Raw genomic sequence first — 19,840 nt, 5'->3', positions numbered from 1 at the left:
TCTGATCTCAGCTGTGAGAATAATTATCTTCTTACCTATGAGAAAAAAATTTAAAATCTTTTTAGCTTTATTAATTATAAATGAGAAGAGAATGGTTCTGTGTGCATGTTTCACATCTGATTAACTCTTTTTTTTCAATTATATATGACATAGTAGTTCATAAAAATCACCTGGTGTTCGACTCCCCGGAACTTTCATATAGAGCTGAACAGTATTCATGCCCGGTATGGTATGCCCAACATGGCTTAGAAGATTTCCTGCTGATACGACACGCACAAAAGCAGGAAGTTTAGTCAGCTCATGCAACTGCAACTTCCACCTGCAATAAAATAACATATCAAGAGTGAAACCCTGCTGCAAATATTTATGACAATTAACCATGTCTTCAAAAATCTTGTGATCTAATCAGAAAAACAATTAAGCCTATAAATATTTTACCTTTACAGTCAGAAGTAGTACTAGAGGGTTTAACATTATCCAAAGATTAAAAAGTCCTAAAACAAAGAGATCACTGAAAAAAACCAAAAAAATTTATAATAACCTACTAAATAAAACAGTTTAATTTCTATTTTTAAACTTGTAAAATTAGTACCATAATTTTCTTAAGACAAAAATATTCTAATTGTAAAAACATTGTAAAAACAATTTCAAAATGCTAGATTTTTTAGCTAGTCCTCGTATGTTTAAAAAATTACTAGGGATAGAAAAGAATAGGAAATGAGAAAACTTTCTATTGAACAATTTTCCAACCCTGCAATCCTCCTTGCTTTAAGTTCATATTAATAGTATTGGTGCTAAGGGACTTACTTTTTGTTATCAGAGAGGTCAATGCTGGTCCCAAATTTTATGGTTTTAAAAGGTCCTTTCCTTCTCCTTCCAGAACTTAAAAAAAGAGAGCATATTAAATCCATGTCTTTCAGACAGAAATACTGAGAGGATGCTATCAGTTACTTACTTATCTGAAGACATGGATTCATTATCTGAATAGTCTTTACGTTGCATTCTTTTATCATTTTCTTCCTATGGATTAAACAAAAATGTTCACATTTAGTATCCTGTAACAGGCTACCATTTCCATAATACAAATGAAAAAAATACTGATCCATGTGAGCAGTATTGTCTATGTTTTTAACATTAAATTTCTATAGGCACATTTCACAGAATATACCTTCAATGACTTCACTAGGTAAAGACTCCCAAAAAGTCAAAGCCCAAAGGCATGATACTCAAACTTCTCCAACAGCCACAAAATTAATATTATACAAATAAGGTTTAAACTAATTTATAAGAAAAGCATGTGCCCATTCTAATTTTCCTTTAATCCAACAGATTTTCTAAATGACAAATTTCACTTCAAATGATGTCAAGGGAATTTGAGGGAGAACTACAAAGTAAGAATAATATGCAAAAACTGACAAATAATTAGGGAAAAAACTGTAGGAAAAGATCTACTTAGAAGACCTAATTCCCTATTTGAAAAATAAAAAAACAGTTTTGTTCTACCCTGTAGACACTATTCCATAAGAAATATGTGGATTCTTATACTTGTCCCAAATATAAAATAATGAAGAAAAAATTAAAGCAAGATTAAGGAAAGTCCTAACTATCAAAATTATAAGTGCCAAGTAGCAAAGCAGTGGCACGCATTCTGAACTGACAGAAGGACTATGTTTACATATATCTACAAATATGCACACATACAGATAGATATAAGGGTAAACAAAGTTAAGATCCTCTATTTCTAATTATCATTTTGTTTAATCACCCTGATCTTCCCTGTGTGAATCACACTAAAAATTGAGGGCACACAGAAGAAGTTCTTCATAGGCTAAATTTTTGACATTATGAATTCTTCATAAATAATAAAACGTTTCCACAGTAAATGTAAAAAAACTGAATGCTGAACATAAAAATGTGTGTTATTCTCTTGACAAGGATGCCAAGATTGTGTAATAGGGAAACAGTTCTGGGACAACTGGAAATCCTCATGTAAACAGAATGAAGTTGGACCCCTACCTAATATCACATAGAAAAATTAACTCAAAATGAATCAATAACATAAATGTAAGAGCTACAACTATAACATTCTTACAAGAAAACGTAGGGGTAAATCTGCATAACCATAAATTAGGCAGGATTCTTAGCAATGACTCAAGAAAAAGCAACACAAGAAAAGTGAATAAATAAGACTCCATCAAAATTAAAACTTTTTTGCTTCAAAGAACCATCACATGTGAAAAGAAAACTCACAAAACAGAAGGAATATCTGCATATTAACTACTTGAGGAGTAAACTGAAACAATATTATACATAAAGAACATTTATACAACTGAATAATAAAAAGACAAATAGTCCTATCAAACAATAGGCAAAAGAATTGAACACACCTTTTGCCAAAGAAGATATATACTATATACACAGATAATGTCAATGAAAAGACATTCACAAACAGCCATTTGAGAAATGCAAATCAATATCATAATGACTTAACACTTCACAACCACTAAGATAACTAGAATCAAAAGGACATATAACAAAAGGTGTTGGAAAGAATAGAACCCTTAGAAATCATGGGCAGAAATGTAAATGGTAGAGCCATTTTGAAAAGTAATGTTGCATTTCCTTAAAAGGAAACACACTGAGTTATCATATAACCTAGGAATTCTACTGTTAGGCATTTGCCCAAGATAAATAAAAATACATGTCCACACAAATACATTCTTGTTTATGAGTATTCATAATATAATTACTGAGAATACCCCCAAAATAGAAGTAACCTAAATGTCTGTAAACTGATAGTTAAAAAGAAAGAAAAAAAGTGGTATATCCATACAATGGAATACTATTGGACAATAAAAAAAGAAATGAAGTATTTGTACATGCTACAAACATGGATAAATCTTGAAAATATATATGCTTAAAAAACGTCACTAAAGACAACATTACACCATTCCATTCATAGGGATACAGAACAAGCAAATCTATACATACAGAAAGTAAATAGGTGGTTGTTTGGACTGTGGAAGTTGGGAGAAATATAGACGACTGCAAATGGGTAGGGGCTTTCATTTGGGGATAATGAGATATTCTTTAAAACTGATTATGATGGTGGTTGCATAACCAAAAAGACGCTAAAAAACCACTGAACTTACACAATAAATTGGAGAATTGCATACTGTGTAAATGATCTCAGTAACATGGTATAAAAAGAAACTGGGACAGGTGACATCAGCCAAAATGGTGGATAAGGAGGTTCAAGCCCTCACTTCTCCATGTCAAAAATTTTTAAATTACCTAAAATACTCTTACAGAATGTACGGAAAATAGTCACAGTTCTACAGCAGCTAAGAAACCGTGGTCAAGAAAAAGCCATGCTCAAATCAATAGGAAACCTTGTGTTTTCACTTATCCTTGCCCCATTCCCTCCCAGGCATGGTACAAAGTTATTCTGGACAACATGGCAATTTAGTTCTGCTTGTTGCCTCAAACCAGAAGAGGCCGAGTAGACATTATTTGCAACATTCTAACTCATTTCAGAACTGACTGAAAGACTGTGTTTTGCCTAATACTGATACTTCTTGAACACTTCCTAACTAATTCAAGGAAGCCAGCTCTATTATGACACACCCTGGGCTGATGACACTACAAGAAAATAAAAGTATAGACCATTATCTTTTATAAACATTAACAAAGAAATTCTCAGAAAGTATTAGTGAGCTAAATTCAGCAACATAATACAGAAAAATTACATGCCATGACCCAAGTGGACATTCTTCCTGGAATTCAAGTATAATACACAAAAATCAGTCAGTATGATACACATTAATAGAATGAAGGAAAAAATCCAGATGATCATCACAGTTGATGCAGAAAAAGAATTTCACAAAACTGAACATCCTTAAGTGATAATACACTCACAAAGTAGGCATAGGAGGATACTTCTGCAACATAATAAAAGGCATACATGAAAACGATGGTTAACACATCATACTCAAGAAAGAATGAAAGCTTTTCCTCAAAAATCGGGAACAAGACAAGGATATATGGTTTGGAAAACTAAATATTGTTAAAATGTCACTACTACCCAAGCAATCTACAGATTTAATGTAATATTTACCCAAATTCCAACAACATTCAAAAAAATCCATCTTAAAACTCATATAGAATCTTATAAGAAACTAACAGGAAAACAATCTTAAAGAAAGAATAAAGTTGGAGGTCTCACACTCCCTGACTTAAAAGTTTACTACAAAACTAGAGTAATCAAAATAGTATGCTACTGGCATGGCAGACATAGACCAATAAAATAGAATATGGAGTTCAGAAAGAAATCCTTGCATTTATGGCCAAAAGATTTTTGATGACGGTGACACAATCATTCAACAGGAGAAAGGTCAATCTTTTCAATAAATAATGTTGAGGTAACTGGTTACCCACATGCAAAAGAATGAAGTTGGTCCCATATATTAAACCACATAACAAAAATTAACTCAAAATAGAACAGAGACCCAAACGTAAGAGCTGAAACTATAAAACTGTAAGAAGAAATCGGGAAAAGTTGTTTTTCTTCTCTTGATGTAGTACTTGGCAATGATTTCTTAAATACCAAAAGCACAGACAACAAAAGAAAAAATAAGTAAATTTAACTTCACCAAAAATTTTAAATTTGTGTATCAAAGGGCAATACTAAGAGTAAAATGACAACCCACAAAATGGGGAAAAATACTTGCAAATCATATATCTAATATAGATTGAGTATCCAGAATATACAAAGAACTTCTAAACTCAACAACAAAATAACAAATAAACCAAATGAAACATCTACAAAAGGATTTGTATAGATGTTTCCCCAAAAAAGATATACTAATGGCCAATAAGCACTTGAAAAGATGCTCAACCCCTTATCACTAGAGAATTGTAAATCAAAGCCATAAGATAATACTTCATACCTATTAGGATAGCTACTACTAAAAAACAGAAAGCAAAAAGTGTTGGTGAGGAGGGAGAAATTAGAACCCTTCTGCTTTGCTAGGAAGATGTAAAATGGTACAGCCACAGTGAAAAACAGTTTGGTGGTCCTGAAAAAGTTAAGCATTATAATTATCATATTATCCACAATACCACTTCTGGTGTAGACACAAAAGTATTAAAAGTGTGGAAAAGAACATATACATTACACCAGTTTCCAGAGCAGCATTATTCAACATAGCCAAATGTGCAAATAACTCAAATGTCTACCAGTAACATGAATGGATAAACAAATGTGGTAAATACAGACAACAAATAGTGCTGGGGAAAACTAATGCTACAAATATGGATGAACATAGCAGGCATAAGCCAAACAAAAAAGGACAAATAATAGATAATCCCACTTTTATGAGTAAACCAGAACTGTCACATTTATTGAGAAAGAAAGTAAAATAGGGATTAACCAGGTGCTGGGGGAAGACAGTACTGATGAGTTACTGTTCAATGGGATCAGTTTTTCAGAGTGGGATGAATGATGAAAAAGTGCCAGAAATGGATAACTGGTGTTGTCTGCACAACAGAGTCAATGTACATATGCCACTGAAGTGTATTCAAAAATTGTTAAATAATAAACTTTTCATTTACCTTAAATACAAATTCTATAAATATACTGTTTTCACATCAGTATTAGATTCAACTTATATCAATTTAATTAGAAATGAGAACTGAGGTCAGAATTTTAAATACTTTCTGGAGATCAATGAAGAATTACAAATTTAAAACTTTCAATCTCAAATTATGTTTCAGCTATAGAACTTTGATGGAGTTTTAAAAAATAAGAATTTATGAAAAATAAGAATAGCTTTACAAGTAAGACTTCTACATTCTTTTCATCTGAAATATTATACTGCAGGTCAAATTTGTAATTTATATTAAAGGTGCTCTGTAAATAACAAACTTAATTCAAACCAAATATTTAAGGAATACATTTAGTGGTCACATAGTTATATATATTTAATTTATTTTTTGGAAAAATTCAAAAGTTCTTATTTTAACAAGTGCTAGGGAATTACACCTCTGATTCATTACTATTAGGTCTTTTAGTAACCATCATCTGGTTTAAGATTTTATTTGTTTTTCAGCTTTACATATATTGAGACATTTATGTAAGTTTCTGTTTCTCCTGCAGTATTCTTTAGAGAAATAGTTAATACAGGAAGACCACAAAAGCTTCTATAGAAGTATCTTTCAAATAAAGTGAAATGGTTAAGTGAATACATAAACTACCCACATAATTTCCTTCATATTAGGTATTATTCTGCAACTATAAATAGATTTAGTTTATCATTCTAAAAAAAAATTCCAAAAACAAGGTATACATGAAATAGTAATTTTCTTTCTCTATTAAAAATGCTTTATTAACTGTAATTTGCTTAAAAGTTTAATAACTTGTAAATCACAAAACACCTATAAAACATATGACAGTATAAGCTAAACAGATGGTTTATAAGAGTAATGTTCACTATTAAAACTGCAAGAAAAAACAAAAAAAAAGAAAAACTTACTCTCAATGATTCCTGAAAGGAGGAGGCCTGGTACTGTGCATATTTAGCAATTGTAGTATGAGATCTATTACTTTCACAACGCCAAATTTTCTTTGTTCCAGTAGGATCCCAGTTTTCATCTGCTGGTTGCAATAACTGTGTCCTCACTTCTACCATATGTTCATTGTTAGCTTCTACCAACGTTTTGGTAGAGAAAAGTCCAAGATCTTCACAAAAAAATGTGTTGTTAATAAATAAAATTGTATTCAATATAATTAAAATTTTAAAGTACTTAAGAACAATTTTTTTTTTACTGAGTTTCGCCAGTTGTTTTTATGGTGGCTCACAGCCATGTGATAATCAGATTTGTATAGCAGTCCTTTGAAGCCCTGGATCTAATTATCGTGACAATAATGTAATAAGGGCGCTCTGGCATTTATTAAGTAGAATCTAATTTTACCTTCTCAAAACTTTCCATACTCAAAACTTCTACTATGAATTCTAAATCACTCATGTTCATGTTGCATAATGACACCAAATTTAAGACTAAAGGAAAGGTCTACCATAAAAGTTGCCAAAAACCAATCATGTGTTAAAGGTATGTATGTGTGCACTCATGCAAGTGTACAGGGGAGAAATAGAGAGACAGAACATTAAAATAAAACTCATAACATGAAAAATTAGTTTCTGCCAGTGTTCTAAAAGTTTTAGTAAAAGAAATGTTTGACTTTTTTTTAAGCTTACCTAACTTAAGAGCTCCAGCAAGGCCACGTATTACTGTAACGGGGTTTCTGGGATTTGTACAAAATTGATGCAATGGAGGAAAGAAAGCATCACGCTTATTTTCCAACTGTAAAATTAAAATATTTTGTTAGATCAAAACAAAAATGACTAAATATTATACTACAAATTCATATTATTGTTTCATCAGTCTGGCAGTTTAAAATATATAGTGCTTCCAAACCATTAATATTGTACTGCTACATATTACATTATTTATCATTAGTCTTTTCAGGATATTATGAAGTTAATAGCTATATAGATTTCTCTTTTAAATTTTAAAATTGATTCCTTTGAAGACAATGTTACCTATCTCTTACATCACAGTAAGATACGTAAAATCACATTTAAATATTTTAGCTATTCAAAAGTATTTTCCAAATGTACTTTTCAAGTGTGCATCCATTACTTCTTGAATGTAAGAGGTGGGAGAAGTGAAACTTAAAACTGAAAATAAAATATTTTAAAAACCATTAACAAAATTCAAGAAGGATCAGAAAGAGCACTCCCACATCAATCTCAATTTGTTTTTAGTCCCTCAAAGTTTCATTTCAAAGATTTATTTTCATCTCTATCCCAAGACCCTCCTGTCAAAGGTATAAGTAAATCTTAATTGGGTAAAGCATTAATTTAACATGTGGTGAAGAAAAGATCATTTTAAATACTTCACATTTTAGGCTAGAATTTTCTCATTTATGCCCTGGTGGGTAGATGGAAGGGATGAATGGTATAAAAACTTCTGGAGAAAAAATTTACTTTGATTTAATTCATGTCAACTACATACATCAAATGTCTACATTGCTGAAAAGTAAAAACAGCACTGAACTTCAAATTAAAATTTTAAAATTTTAATAACATTCATTCTTCACTTTTACATTCTGAACCATTTTTTTTCAAAATGAAAAAAAAATCCTTTTACTACGGAAGCATAAAAAGGGATTAATTTTAAGGTTTATACATAGCAAATAGCAGAATGTAGATTTAGAACCATATTTACTAAAAGCTGACAGAGAAAAAGTAAGTTTTGCAGTCATATAATCTCACTCAAGTTTTGAGAAGACATTCAAAAATTTTTTTTCAGAAAATCTTTTTGAAGATACAACAAGATTTTCTGCCAAATGCCAGGTAATAAATATTTTTTGCTTTAGGGACTACTTAGCCTCTTTTGCACTTACTTAACTCTGCCTATGTTGTATAATAAAGGAAACTATGTAAATAAATAAGCATGCTGCGTTCCAATAAAACTTTATTTACAAGAGGTGGTAGGCAACAGTTAAACTAATAGCACTCATTTGTCATCCTCTGGAATACAAACATGTTTTCTGAAATATCCAACCTGTAAGAGTAAATTTAATATTCCCTCAAGGGCCTCTGCATTGATTTAAAAATACATCTATCTTCTATAGACAGACAACTTGAAGTTAGTTCAGACACTTGATTTATTTCTAGTTAGTCAACGGAAACTCACATAAATACTAGGCGTGGGTGGATTCAACTTGTCCTTTGGCAAGGGTGGGTATGGTGAAGTTGGTGGTCTTGGAGGCGGACATTTATCCAATAAAATGTGTCTACTAGACAATCCATTTTTCCCTAGATTTCTTTTGTGTTTAAAAAAAAAAAATCAGTTAAACATTTATTTTGAAAATAGAACCAAAAAAAGGTATTACAAAAATACAATCATTAAAGGACATTCAGATCCATTCAATAAAAACTGTGAACAGCTATTAATTAAAGCTGATATTTACTTTGCGTTCTTATATCATTTAAGAGAAACTAAACAAAATGTACAATATACACATTACCTAAATTATTGGCAAAACTCTTCTTATTGCTCAAAATTTTCCAATTCACTTTCTCACCACACAAATAAATAAGAATTCCAATGTTCTCCCAAACATGTCCCACCCTTAATTTTTTTCCACTGTATATTCAAATATTTGACCAAAAAAGGTTAGGATATCAATAATAACATCATAGTAAGTCTTTTTCCACCACATCACATCTTCATCACTATTCCCAGAATTCTTTGTAACAATTTTCAAATGCCAAAAGTCCATTAGCTTTACCTTCTCAAAACTTATTTCTGTGCAAATTATCTGACTAATATTCAGCAAGTTTCCAATTTATGAAACTTTAAACCTTTTTTTGAAGTAATGTGAACAACTATTAAGCAATCTCAGTTCTTAAAATGTGGTAAAATTACTCAAACGAATTCCTTTTGTATAAAAATATTTTTAATATTTCTAAATCCTTAACATTTAAATAAATTCATAAAAAAATTTGAAAACTAATGTAAAACCTTTCATGTTTTCACCTAATCATTAAAATTCAAAACTAATCAATGTATTAAAATATCAAAACAAAGGATTCCTAAAAACATTAAAATTTCAGAAAAGACTCTGATTCTATTTTGGAGAGTAAAAAAAAAATCAGCAATACATTTACTTCAGGAAAAAATTATGTTTTTTGCCTCAAACTACAGAATAACGTGCATACAAGTTGAACAAAAAATGTTTCTTGTATTGCCTTTCTTTTATTTCCCTAAATAGAAAAAAATTTTTAGTCCTTTTTGTTGGACTACTGAAATGCAACATATAGACACTTTTGAGATGTAATATTAAGTAGTCCTGGGGTGAACAACCTTTTTTTAACTATAATAACTACAATTAGGTTTAAATGATATTCCTATTTTTTAAATTCAAAAAATCTGCAAACATCTATTAAGCTAAAATTTTACATCTAACTACCTATTAAATTCTAAATGAATTATCTAGGCTTCAGTATTTCTCTACAAAGTATGATGACTCATAAGTTTAGAGTTAGATATGATATATTTTAAGTTCTAAACTTAAATACAGAATTTAACCTAACTCATAAACTCCACAGAAGTTTTGTTTTTAATAAGTAGAAAATACCTGGCTAAAGAAAAAATTCAAGTATCTTCTTTAGGCTAGTACAATAAAAGACTGAATCATCTCTGCATAATAAGGACTGCTTTCAATGCAGAATATGTGTATATACACACACACACCTATCACTATGTTTTAAACAAAAATATGATTCAGTTTGATTATATAAAACTTTCTATTGGGAAAGGGATAAAATAGTTAATAATTAATATTTTAAGATAACATATGGGACAAGTATTTAATTGTATTAGAAAATGTTTTTTAATGCTAATGTATTATGGCACCAAAAGTTAATCTTATTTAACATCCTTGAAATGAAAAGATTATTTAATTATAATTTTTACACACAAAAATAATTCTTATCATTACTCCAGGACTGCTATCCCATTTTGCTATTCATCTGCCAAGTCCATTAGTTAATACACATTTAATGGCTGACTCATGTGCCTGGTAATGAAATAATCTAAGTGCCTGAGAGTCAAAAAACTTTTAGAAATAGCAATAGAGAAGAAAAATGTAAAATCTCCCAGTATTAGTATCATCAGGAAAGAATTCTTACTGTACATGCATACCTCATTTTATCACACTTCACTTTTCTGCACTTTGCACATACTGCATTATTTACAGATTGAAGGTTTGTGGCAACCCTGCATCGCTCAAGTCTTATCGGCACTATTTTTCCAGCATGCACTCACAACATATCTGTCACATTTTGGTAATTCTTGCAACATTTCAAATCTTTTCCTTATTTTATAGCTGTTATGGTGATCAGTGAATGTTTATGTTACTTTTGTAATGGTTTTGGGGCGCCACGAGCTGCACCCAAACACAATGGCAAAGTTACTCAATAAATGTGTGTGTTCTCTCCTACCCCTATCTCTCTCCCTCTCCTCATGCCTTCTTATTCCCTGTGACACAACAACAGTATTAAAATTCAGCCAATTAATAACCCTGCAATGGCCTCTAAGTGTTCAGGAAAAGTCACACATCTCTCACTTTAAATCAAAAGCTAGACATGAGTAAGCTTAGTAAGGAAGGCATTTTGATAGCCATGCACCAAACATTTAGCCAAGCTGGACTACAAAGGAAAGTCTTGAAGCTAATTAAAAGTGCTACTCCAATGTACACACAAATGACAGGAAAGCAAAACAGCCTTATTTCTGACATGCAGAAAGGATTAGGGATCTGGATGCAAGACTGAACCAGCCAGAAAAGTTCCTTAAGCCAAAGCCTAACCCAGAGCAACACCTTAACTCTCTGTAATTTGATGAAGGCGGAGAGAGATGAGGAAGCTGCAGAAGCAAAGTCTGAAGCTAGCAGAGATTGGTTTATGAACTTTAAAGAAAGTAGCCATCTCTATACATAAAGGTGGAAAGTGAAGCAGCAACTGCTGATGTAGAAGCTGAAGCAAGTGTTGACAAAGATCTGGCTAAGACAATTGATGAAGGTGGCTACACTAAACAACAGTTCTTGGGTTTTTTTTTTAAATGACTGGTAAGGATATCTTAACCCTTGACTTGGTGTTGTCAGCACCACACTCTCCCAAGTAAGTTAACCGGCCATCCCTATATAGGGATCCAAACCTGTGGCCTTGGTGTTATCAGCACCACTCTCCCAAATGAGCCATGGGCCGGCCCAACAACAGATTTTCAATGTAGACACAACAGCCTTCTATTGGAAGAAGATGCCATCTAGGTAAAGACTAGACTTTCATATCTGGAAAGGAAAAATTAATGCCTGGCTTCAAAGCTTCAAAGGACAGGGTGACTTCCTGTTAGGGACTTAAACACCTGGTGACTTTAAACTGAAGCCAAAGTCCACTTACCATTCTAAAAATCCTATGGCCCTTAAGAATTATGCCAGCTCTACTCTGTCTGTGCTCCACAAATGGAACAACAAAGCCTGGATGACAGCACATCTGTTTATGGCACAGTTAGCGCATATTTTAAGCCCACTGTTGAGACTATTCTACAGAGAAAAAAATTCCTTTCAAAATATTATTGCTCACTGACAATGCATCTTGTCACCCAAGAGCCCTGATGGAGATTCAAAGGAAATTAAGATTGCTTTCATGCCTGTTACCACAACATCCATTCTGCAGCCCAGGGATCAAGAAGTAATTTTGACTTTGAGTCATTATTTAAGAAATACGTTTTTTAAGTCTACTGCTACCACAGATGGATCTGGGCAAAGCAAATTGAAAACCTTCTGGAAATGATTCAACATTGTAGATACCATTAAGAACATTTGTGATTCATGTTTAAAATATCAGATTAACAGGAGTTTGCAAGAAGTTAATTCCATCCCTCTTGCTTGACTTTGAAAGGTTCAAGACTTCAGTGGTGGAAGTAACAGCAGATGTGATAGAAACAGCTAGAGAACTAGAATCAGAAGTGGAGCGTAAGGACATGACTGAATTGCTGCAATGTCATGAAAAAACTTTCACGGATGAAGAGCTGCTTCTTGTGGATGAGCAAAGTAAGTGGTTTCTTGTGAGGAATCTACTCTTCATGGAGACGCTGTCAACACTTTCTGACAATAAAGTATTTCAAATATTATACAAACTTAGTTAATATAGCAGTGGCAGAGTTTGAGAGGACTGATTCCAATTCAGAAAGAAATTCTAATGTGGATAAAATGCTATCAATAGTATCACATGAGAAATTTTTTGTGAAAGTAAGAGTCAATACATGTAGCAACATGTATATTCACTGTTGTCTTATTTTAAGAAATTCACTGTTGTCTTATTTTAAGAAATTGCCACAGCCACCCCAACCTTCAGCAAAACCTTGATCCCTCAGCAGCCACCAACGTAGCAGTAAGATCCTCCACCAACAAAGAGTATGATTTACAGAAAACTCACATGATCTTTAGCATTTTTTAGCAATACAGTATTTTAAGTTAATGTATGTATATTGTTTTTAGCCATGATACTACTGCACACTTAATAAACTATAGTATTGTGTAAACATAACTTTTAAATGCACCAGGAAACCAAAAATTGGCAACTTCTCAATTGTAGTATTTGTTTTATTGAAGTGGTCTGGAACCAACCCATAATACCTGTGAGGTATGCCTGTACTAAATAAAATGGTCAAGGTAAACTAAAAATAATCTTTAGATTGTCTCCACATATGGTATTAATTTCTGGTACTTATTTTGATGTAAATCCAGAGAGACATTTAAAAATCTAACAAAACCAGTATTTATTGTTCAAATTTCAAATTTTCTGTACTAGCATATACAAAAGTATTACTGTAGTAATTCCTGTTTGCCTTTGGCATTTGAACTTTAATTTAAATTTTAATGTTTCACTTCTGATTGTGAGAAATTAAGATAATTTCTTAATTAAGATTAAATTTCATAGTGTTTAAACCATATGTCAGGTTTGCTTTAAGGTAATACAAATGTTGTAAAATTGACTGTGGTGACTGTTGCAAACATCTGGTGATGTACTAAAAACCACAGAATTCTACACATTAAATAAGTAAATTGTATCATATATGAATTACATCTCAATAACACTTTTTAAAAAAAAGATTCATTAGGATCCTTGGGAAAATCTATATGCCATCGCAATATAAAAGAAAATGTTCCTCATTCTTTGATCCTTTTTATGGGAAGGATATTAAGTGTATTAAATAAACCCATTCTTGTTAAAATCACTTAACTGGCTAGCAGTCTGTCACATCTCTCAATTTTCCCTGCATTTCCTTCATCTCTCCAACCTAGTTCATAACCTCTTCTAGAGTCTGACAAAATGTCTTCTCAAATGTAAGCAAAGAATAGCCTTAATAATTAGTGAGGTCCATTCCCACTCTAACATTCAATAACTCTGACCATTCATTCTCATATCAATCCCCACCCAGAATAAGGTCAACCACACAGAAATTGATAACCCTAAAAACCTATAAAGGTCAGTGACTTATGAAGACATTAGCTTTTAGATACTAGCAGTTTATAGAAAAATGCCTTTCACATTTGATACACTGACAAGGTGTAACCACACTTGCAAACATAACAAATCTCCTTATGAAACTGTTATTTTAGATGACTATTATCTTTTGCTCACTCTCCATTTCTTAAAAGATCAAAATCATATTTGAGTTTTCTGACCTAGCCAACAGACATCCATTTTCACATTATAATCAACTTTCTCACACTAACCTGTAAGCCTTCAGAACTTCTGTTGAGCTGGGGTAAATGGACACAGACATCGATGGTATGATCTGAGGACTAGATTTGTGTCTAACTAGACGCAGGTCTACTTTTATAGAGTTCTGTGAATTCTCAAGCATGTCTCCATTAATTATGTGAAAGCCACTATGAGGACTGTTAAGGCTGATAACACTGTGTGTGCTTGTCTGCTCAGTGGATTTTGGAGAAGATGTTGCTGTGGAAATGGCTGAGGAGGGTGAAGAGGCCACAGAATGATCAGTCTTTACATGCACAGCCGGGGAAATATTACTGACTTTATCACAGGTTCCAGTACCCATGCTGTCATTGGCTTTTCCAATCAACAAGGCAGAGAGCTGAGGATTGTCTGAAATCAATACATTTGGTGACACAGAATCTCCATGGTTAGATCTGGAAACAGCATCTGCTGGCACTTGATGGACATAATTGGTAAGTCCCTTGACACCAGCGCAGCCAATAGATGTGTCTTCAGCATGCCTGCTTGTTTCAGGCACCAAGGATCTATTTCTTGAAGGCTTGCTCTCTTTGGTAAAGGTAATGTTTTGTTGTCCACCTGAGGTAGCAGTATGAGAAGAGAAGTGATTGAGAGCATTCCCCTGTGGTACTGAGTTAGTAGGCAGAGTGTGATGATGTCTATTTTGATTCTGAATACCAGTGCTAGCTGCCTGGAGACACTGGGTAGACCCACTGGATAATAAAGGATGGTCATCTTTAGATCCTGCCAAAAGTGAACTCTGACCTTTATGAAGCCCCTAAAAGAAAGAGAGAAAAAGAGAAAACTTGTTTAAATCTAGTATTATTTAAACTCAAATGCACATAAAGAGACAACATTATTAAGGATTAAAATGTTAAATGAAAGCAAAGCCACCAAAAATAAACAACTAAATGTGTAACAAAATTTAGCCCAAATCCTAAAATTATTAAAAAAAAGTTCCCCATTAAACTTTTAAAATGGTTAGTATTTTTAGAGAAAATAATCTATCTTGCCTACTTGATTTAATTACACTTATCAGTGTGTCAAAAAATTTTCTTCACATATGACTGAGAATTTTAAACTGTTCAATTCTGACATATATAGTTTCATTTTAAGAAAACTATCTCTAAATTTAGAGTGGAAAACATACATATGATCATTATCAATTAAAGCCATGAATACAAACAAAATAAATTGTGGCACTTATTATGTGGTCTACTATTTGTTCTAAGTTTAATATACAAAGTGTATTTCTTACACTTTAAAATTACCAGTAAACCTGCAATGCATACCTAGCAGCTATACGCTATCAAAGAAAAAATTATTATGTCTATGAGAATATTTTTAGGAATAGCTTTTTTGGATTTCCACCTTCCCACTCCCCAGGCTGGGAAAGACTTTCCAAGGGCAATGTCCCCACCCAATGACTTGCCCAAATTCACACATTTAAGAGAATATACTGAAACTGTTAAAGCATCTTAAGAGGGCAATTTACCACAGTTAATAAAAGTTTTGGGCAAAGAGAAAGCTATTTCCTGGAATGAAAATATACAATGAATTAAGATTAAATAATTTTTACCTAAGTTTGTCCCTGGTGTCACAAACTACTCTAAGGAGAAAATTCCCATTTTACTTTACTGATAAAATAATTAACAAACTAATTTTTCAGCAACAGTGATTAAAGTGATAAGAAATCCTAAGACAATTTAATAGTTTCCAAACCAAACTATAGGACATAAAACTATTAACTTCTCTGAGGTTTGAAATATTATTATAATTAGATATTAACATATTCTTAACTTTCAACATCACTATTTAGCAGAACCTCAGAACTGCAGAGAACACTGTAGAATTACTACTTTCTCAACTGTTAATTTATTTAAGTAGCAAAGTTAAAAGCTTTTTGTGTTCACATAAAATTTATCAGCAATGGCTATTCAAAAGACCTTGAGCTAATAAATACTATGTTTATCCACTTCAAAATTGGATACATTAAAAATGACACAAATTATAGTACAAAATGATGCAATTTGGTTTTAAATAATTAAGTAAAAGAACAACCATATTAGTAATTTAGATTAAATTTTTGTTATATAAAAACTGTTCATAAAATAAATATAATGAACATTGTAATCTAACCAACAATCAAAATATCATTCAAAAAATGGATGCGGGTAGTAAAACCAAACATTCATTCAACATCATCATAATTCCTCCACAGATTAATCAGTTAGAAAATAACCAGACAAGTGAAAAATAAATAATTTTATTATTTCTGTACCTGCAGATCAAAGTGCTTTCAGCTATAAATTCTTTTAGAGGCAGTCCATGGTTCAGTGAAAGCAAAGGGTGTACTTGAGAACTGCTGTAACTTTGAATGTGTTCCTCGACCCACTCAAAGCTCAACAAGCAAATGACAGAAGGCTTCCACGTTATAGACACAAAGTTGATATTAACAATTAGATGATTACTGAACTACAGTTATATACAAAGGGCACAATTCTAGGGAATCAGGCTAAAAATTAAAACTAAGAATAAAAACAAAATACAGCAGCTGCACACACTTTCAGAGGAGATTCCTCAAAATGAGCAAATCGAGTTACCAAAAACAGGGTGTAAAAAATAGTTGAGAAAAAATGAAACAAAAATCAGTAGCTACAATGTAATATTTAAAATGCCGAGGGCCAACCCCGTGGCGCACTCGGGAGGGTGCGGCGCTGGGAGCGCAGCAGTGCTCCCGCCTCGGGTTCGGATGGCCGGTGCGCTCACTGGCTGAGCGCGGTGCGGCCGGTCACAAAAAGACAAAAAAAAAAAAAAAAAAAAAATGCCGAATATCAAATCAAAACTTGCTGAACATGCAAAGAAAAAGTCGCCAAAAACATATTTGAAGAAATCAAGGCCTAATACTTCACAAACTGATGAAAAACTAAGTTACAGATCCAAGAAGTTCAGCAAACCCTAAATAGGATAAAGACAAAGAGAATTACACCTGCTTCATCATAATGGTGGTACTTAGTTAAAGAGAAAATCCAAAAGAAGCCAAAAAAATCATCACATTATAAAGAAAAGTGACATGAACAATAAGAGACTTCAAAAAAACTGAAAGCCAGATACGAGTGGAATGACATATTCAAAAATGTCAAATAAGAATTCTATGTCAAATGAAACTGTACTTCAAAAACAAAGATGAAGTAAATAAAGACAGTCCCCAAAAGCACCAGTCAGCATAGGTGAACACCAATACAAAATCATTTAGATAAAGAAAGGCAACATCAGATAGTACCTTACATCCACATGAAGAAATGAACAGTACTGGTAATATTTAAAATGTTGCAAATGTGAAATATTGTGTACAACATACAGAATGTTTAAAGCAACTATGACAGTATTGCTGGATTTACTATACATGTTAAGTAATACGTAAGATAATAATATAGCAAAGAGTAAAAAGTTTTACCAGAAGAATTTAAGTAGGTATACCAAAAATAGTTGTTTAACACAAAAAAAGGTAATAAATAAAGAACAAACAAACAAAGACTTGAAATTGACAGCAACAAACAGCAAAGCAGCAATGGAAATCCAATCATCTTATTATATTAAATACAAAGACTGAGTATTCCCCAAAAGACAGATGGTCAGATTGGGAAAAAAACACCAAGATTCCAACTATAGGCTTTGTGCAAAAGAAACCCTCCACTTTCAAATATATAAAAATATTATAAGTAGAGGGATAACAAATAACATGTCATGCAAACAGTAACCACACCACAGTTGGAAAGGTGATATTCATATCAAAGAACATATTGAATTAAAAAAAAAAAAAAAGTACAGAGAAAAATTTCACAATGAAAAAGTCACTACGTCCGGTAGATTTTTCAAAAACTACAAATGTGCACCAAATAAGACTCCAAAGCATATAAAGCAAATCCTGACAGATAATGAAAGAAAAAATATATAATTCAACAGTAATAGTTGAAGATTCCAATAGCCTACTCTCAATCTTTGATCAAAGAGGTAGTCAAAAAGTAAACAAGAATATAAAAGAGTTTAGCAACACGATCAACTAACTTAACCTAACAGTCCTGTATAGAGCACTTTACTCAACATCAAAGGAAAACATATTCCTTTCAAATTCACACAGAATATCACCCATGACAGACCACAGCTAGCAGGGAAAAAAACAAATCTCAAAGAAATATACTGTCAAAGAAAGGTCACAAAGTACTCTACCATCTTAAGATGGTAGGAAGAAAACTATAAACCAAGAATGAGTACAAGGGCAGAAATAGTACAGATCAGAAGAAAAATCAGTGCAATAGAAAACAAAACCAAGCAGAAAAAAATTTACTAAAACAAAAAAAAAATACTAATGTTGGTCTCTGGAAAGATTAATAAAAGAATTATAAAAGAAATAGAAAAGAAAAATACACCAGAGCAAAACAAAAAAGATGACATTGCCAGAGACCTTATAAAAACATTTCAGAAACAAATTATGCTAATCCTACAAACGTCTCTAAGATTAAATATGAAGACAGAACACAACCAATTCATTTCAGGAGACTGCTAATACTCTAATACTGAAGACTATAAAAGACACTGTGCAGAACAATATCTCTCCTGAACATAGAAGCAAGGATCCATAAGAACATATTAGCATATTAAACTCAGCAGTACATAAGAAGGACTTTGCATGATGACCAATGAGGGTTTATCCCAGAAAACAAGTAGGTTTAATATGCAAAAATCAACCAATGTAATACCATACTATTAGAAGAGAGAAAAATAACATGTAATTATATGGACAAATGCAGAAAAAGTACTTGACAAAATCTAAGACCAACTCTCCATAACTAGTAAAAGAAGAAAACATCCTCAACCCGATAAAGTACATTTACCAAAAAGCTTACAGCTAACATCATACTTTGAATAATTTCCCGGCAAATACTACTGTCAGCACTTTATTCAACACTGTGCTGAGACCTTCTAAATTAGGTAATAAAATAAGAAGTTTAAGGAGATAAAGTTTTGAAAAGAAGTCTTTATTCATGAAATCCGCAACCCTGCATATAATGTTATAAAATATGGAGAAATATTACAAATAACTAGTTTTAGTAAGGTCTCACTTTACACAACTAAACTACAAAAATCAATTGTATTTCTATATTATGCCAAAGAACAATCTGAAACTAAATTAAGAAAATAATTCCATTTAAAGAATAAAGTACAATGGAAACATTTAACAAAAGAATTGTAGGATTTATGAAATAAACACAGTGTTTTACTTGGCAAAACACTGTTTCAAACATGTCTCAGAGAAATTAAAGAGGAACCAAGACATAGAACAGACCTATGTTTAAAAAATGCAGAAATTAGTTACATTACCTAATTTCGAAACTTACTGTAAAGTTATAGTGATCAACATTGTATGATTAGCTTAAGAAAACCCATATAAAACAGTAAGATTAGAG

The 19,840-nt window shown here is 32.1% G+C and overlaps 1 protein-coding gene across 6 annotated transcripts in view; it reads right to left on the bottom strand.

Annotated features, from left to right (window-relative positions):
- Positions 1–19,840, bottom strand: part of LOC134368928 (lysine-specific demethylase 6A-like) — a 174,504-nt gene that overhangs the window by 37,059 nt on the left and 117,605 nt on the right. For all 6 annotated transcript variants that reach the window (XM_063085172.1, XM_063085167.1, XM_063085168.1 and 3 more), the window contains 7 exons: positions 14,369–15,150; positions 8,761–8,890; positions 7,257–7,362; positions 6,534–6,739; positions 956–1,020; positions 808–882; positions 171–319 (listed from right to left, as the gene is read on the bottom strand). In XM_063085172.1, the coding sequence (XP_062941242.1) occupies positions 171–319; positions 808–882; positions 956–1,020; positions 6,534–6,739; positions 7,257–7,362; positions 8,761–8,890; positions 14,369–15,150 (1,513 nt within the window). The remainder of the gene's footprint in view (positions 1–170; positions 320–807; positions 883–955; positions 1,021–6,533; positions 6,740–7,256; positions 7,363–8,760; positions 8,891–14,368; positions 15,151–19,840) is intronic.

This window comes from Cynocephalus volans, chromosome Y, assembly GCF_027409185.1.
Source record: "Cynocephalus volans isolate mCynVol1 chromosome Y, mCynVol1.pri, whole genome shotgun sequence".
NCBI lineage: Eukaryota > Metazoa > Chordata > Mammalia > Dermoptera > Cynocephalidae > Cynocephalus > Cynocephalus volans.
Note: the sequence above shows the minus strand (reverse complement) of the source record. Positions and strands in the feature narration are given on the sequence as shown.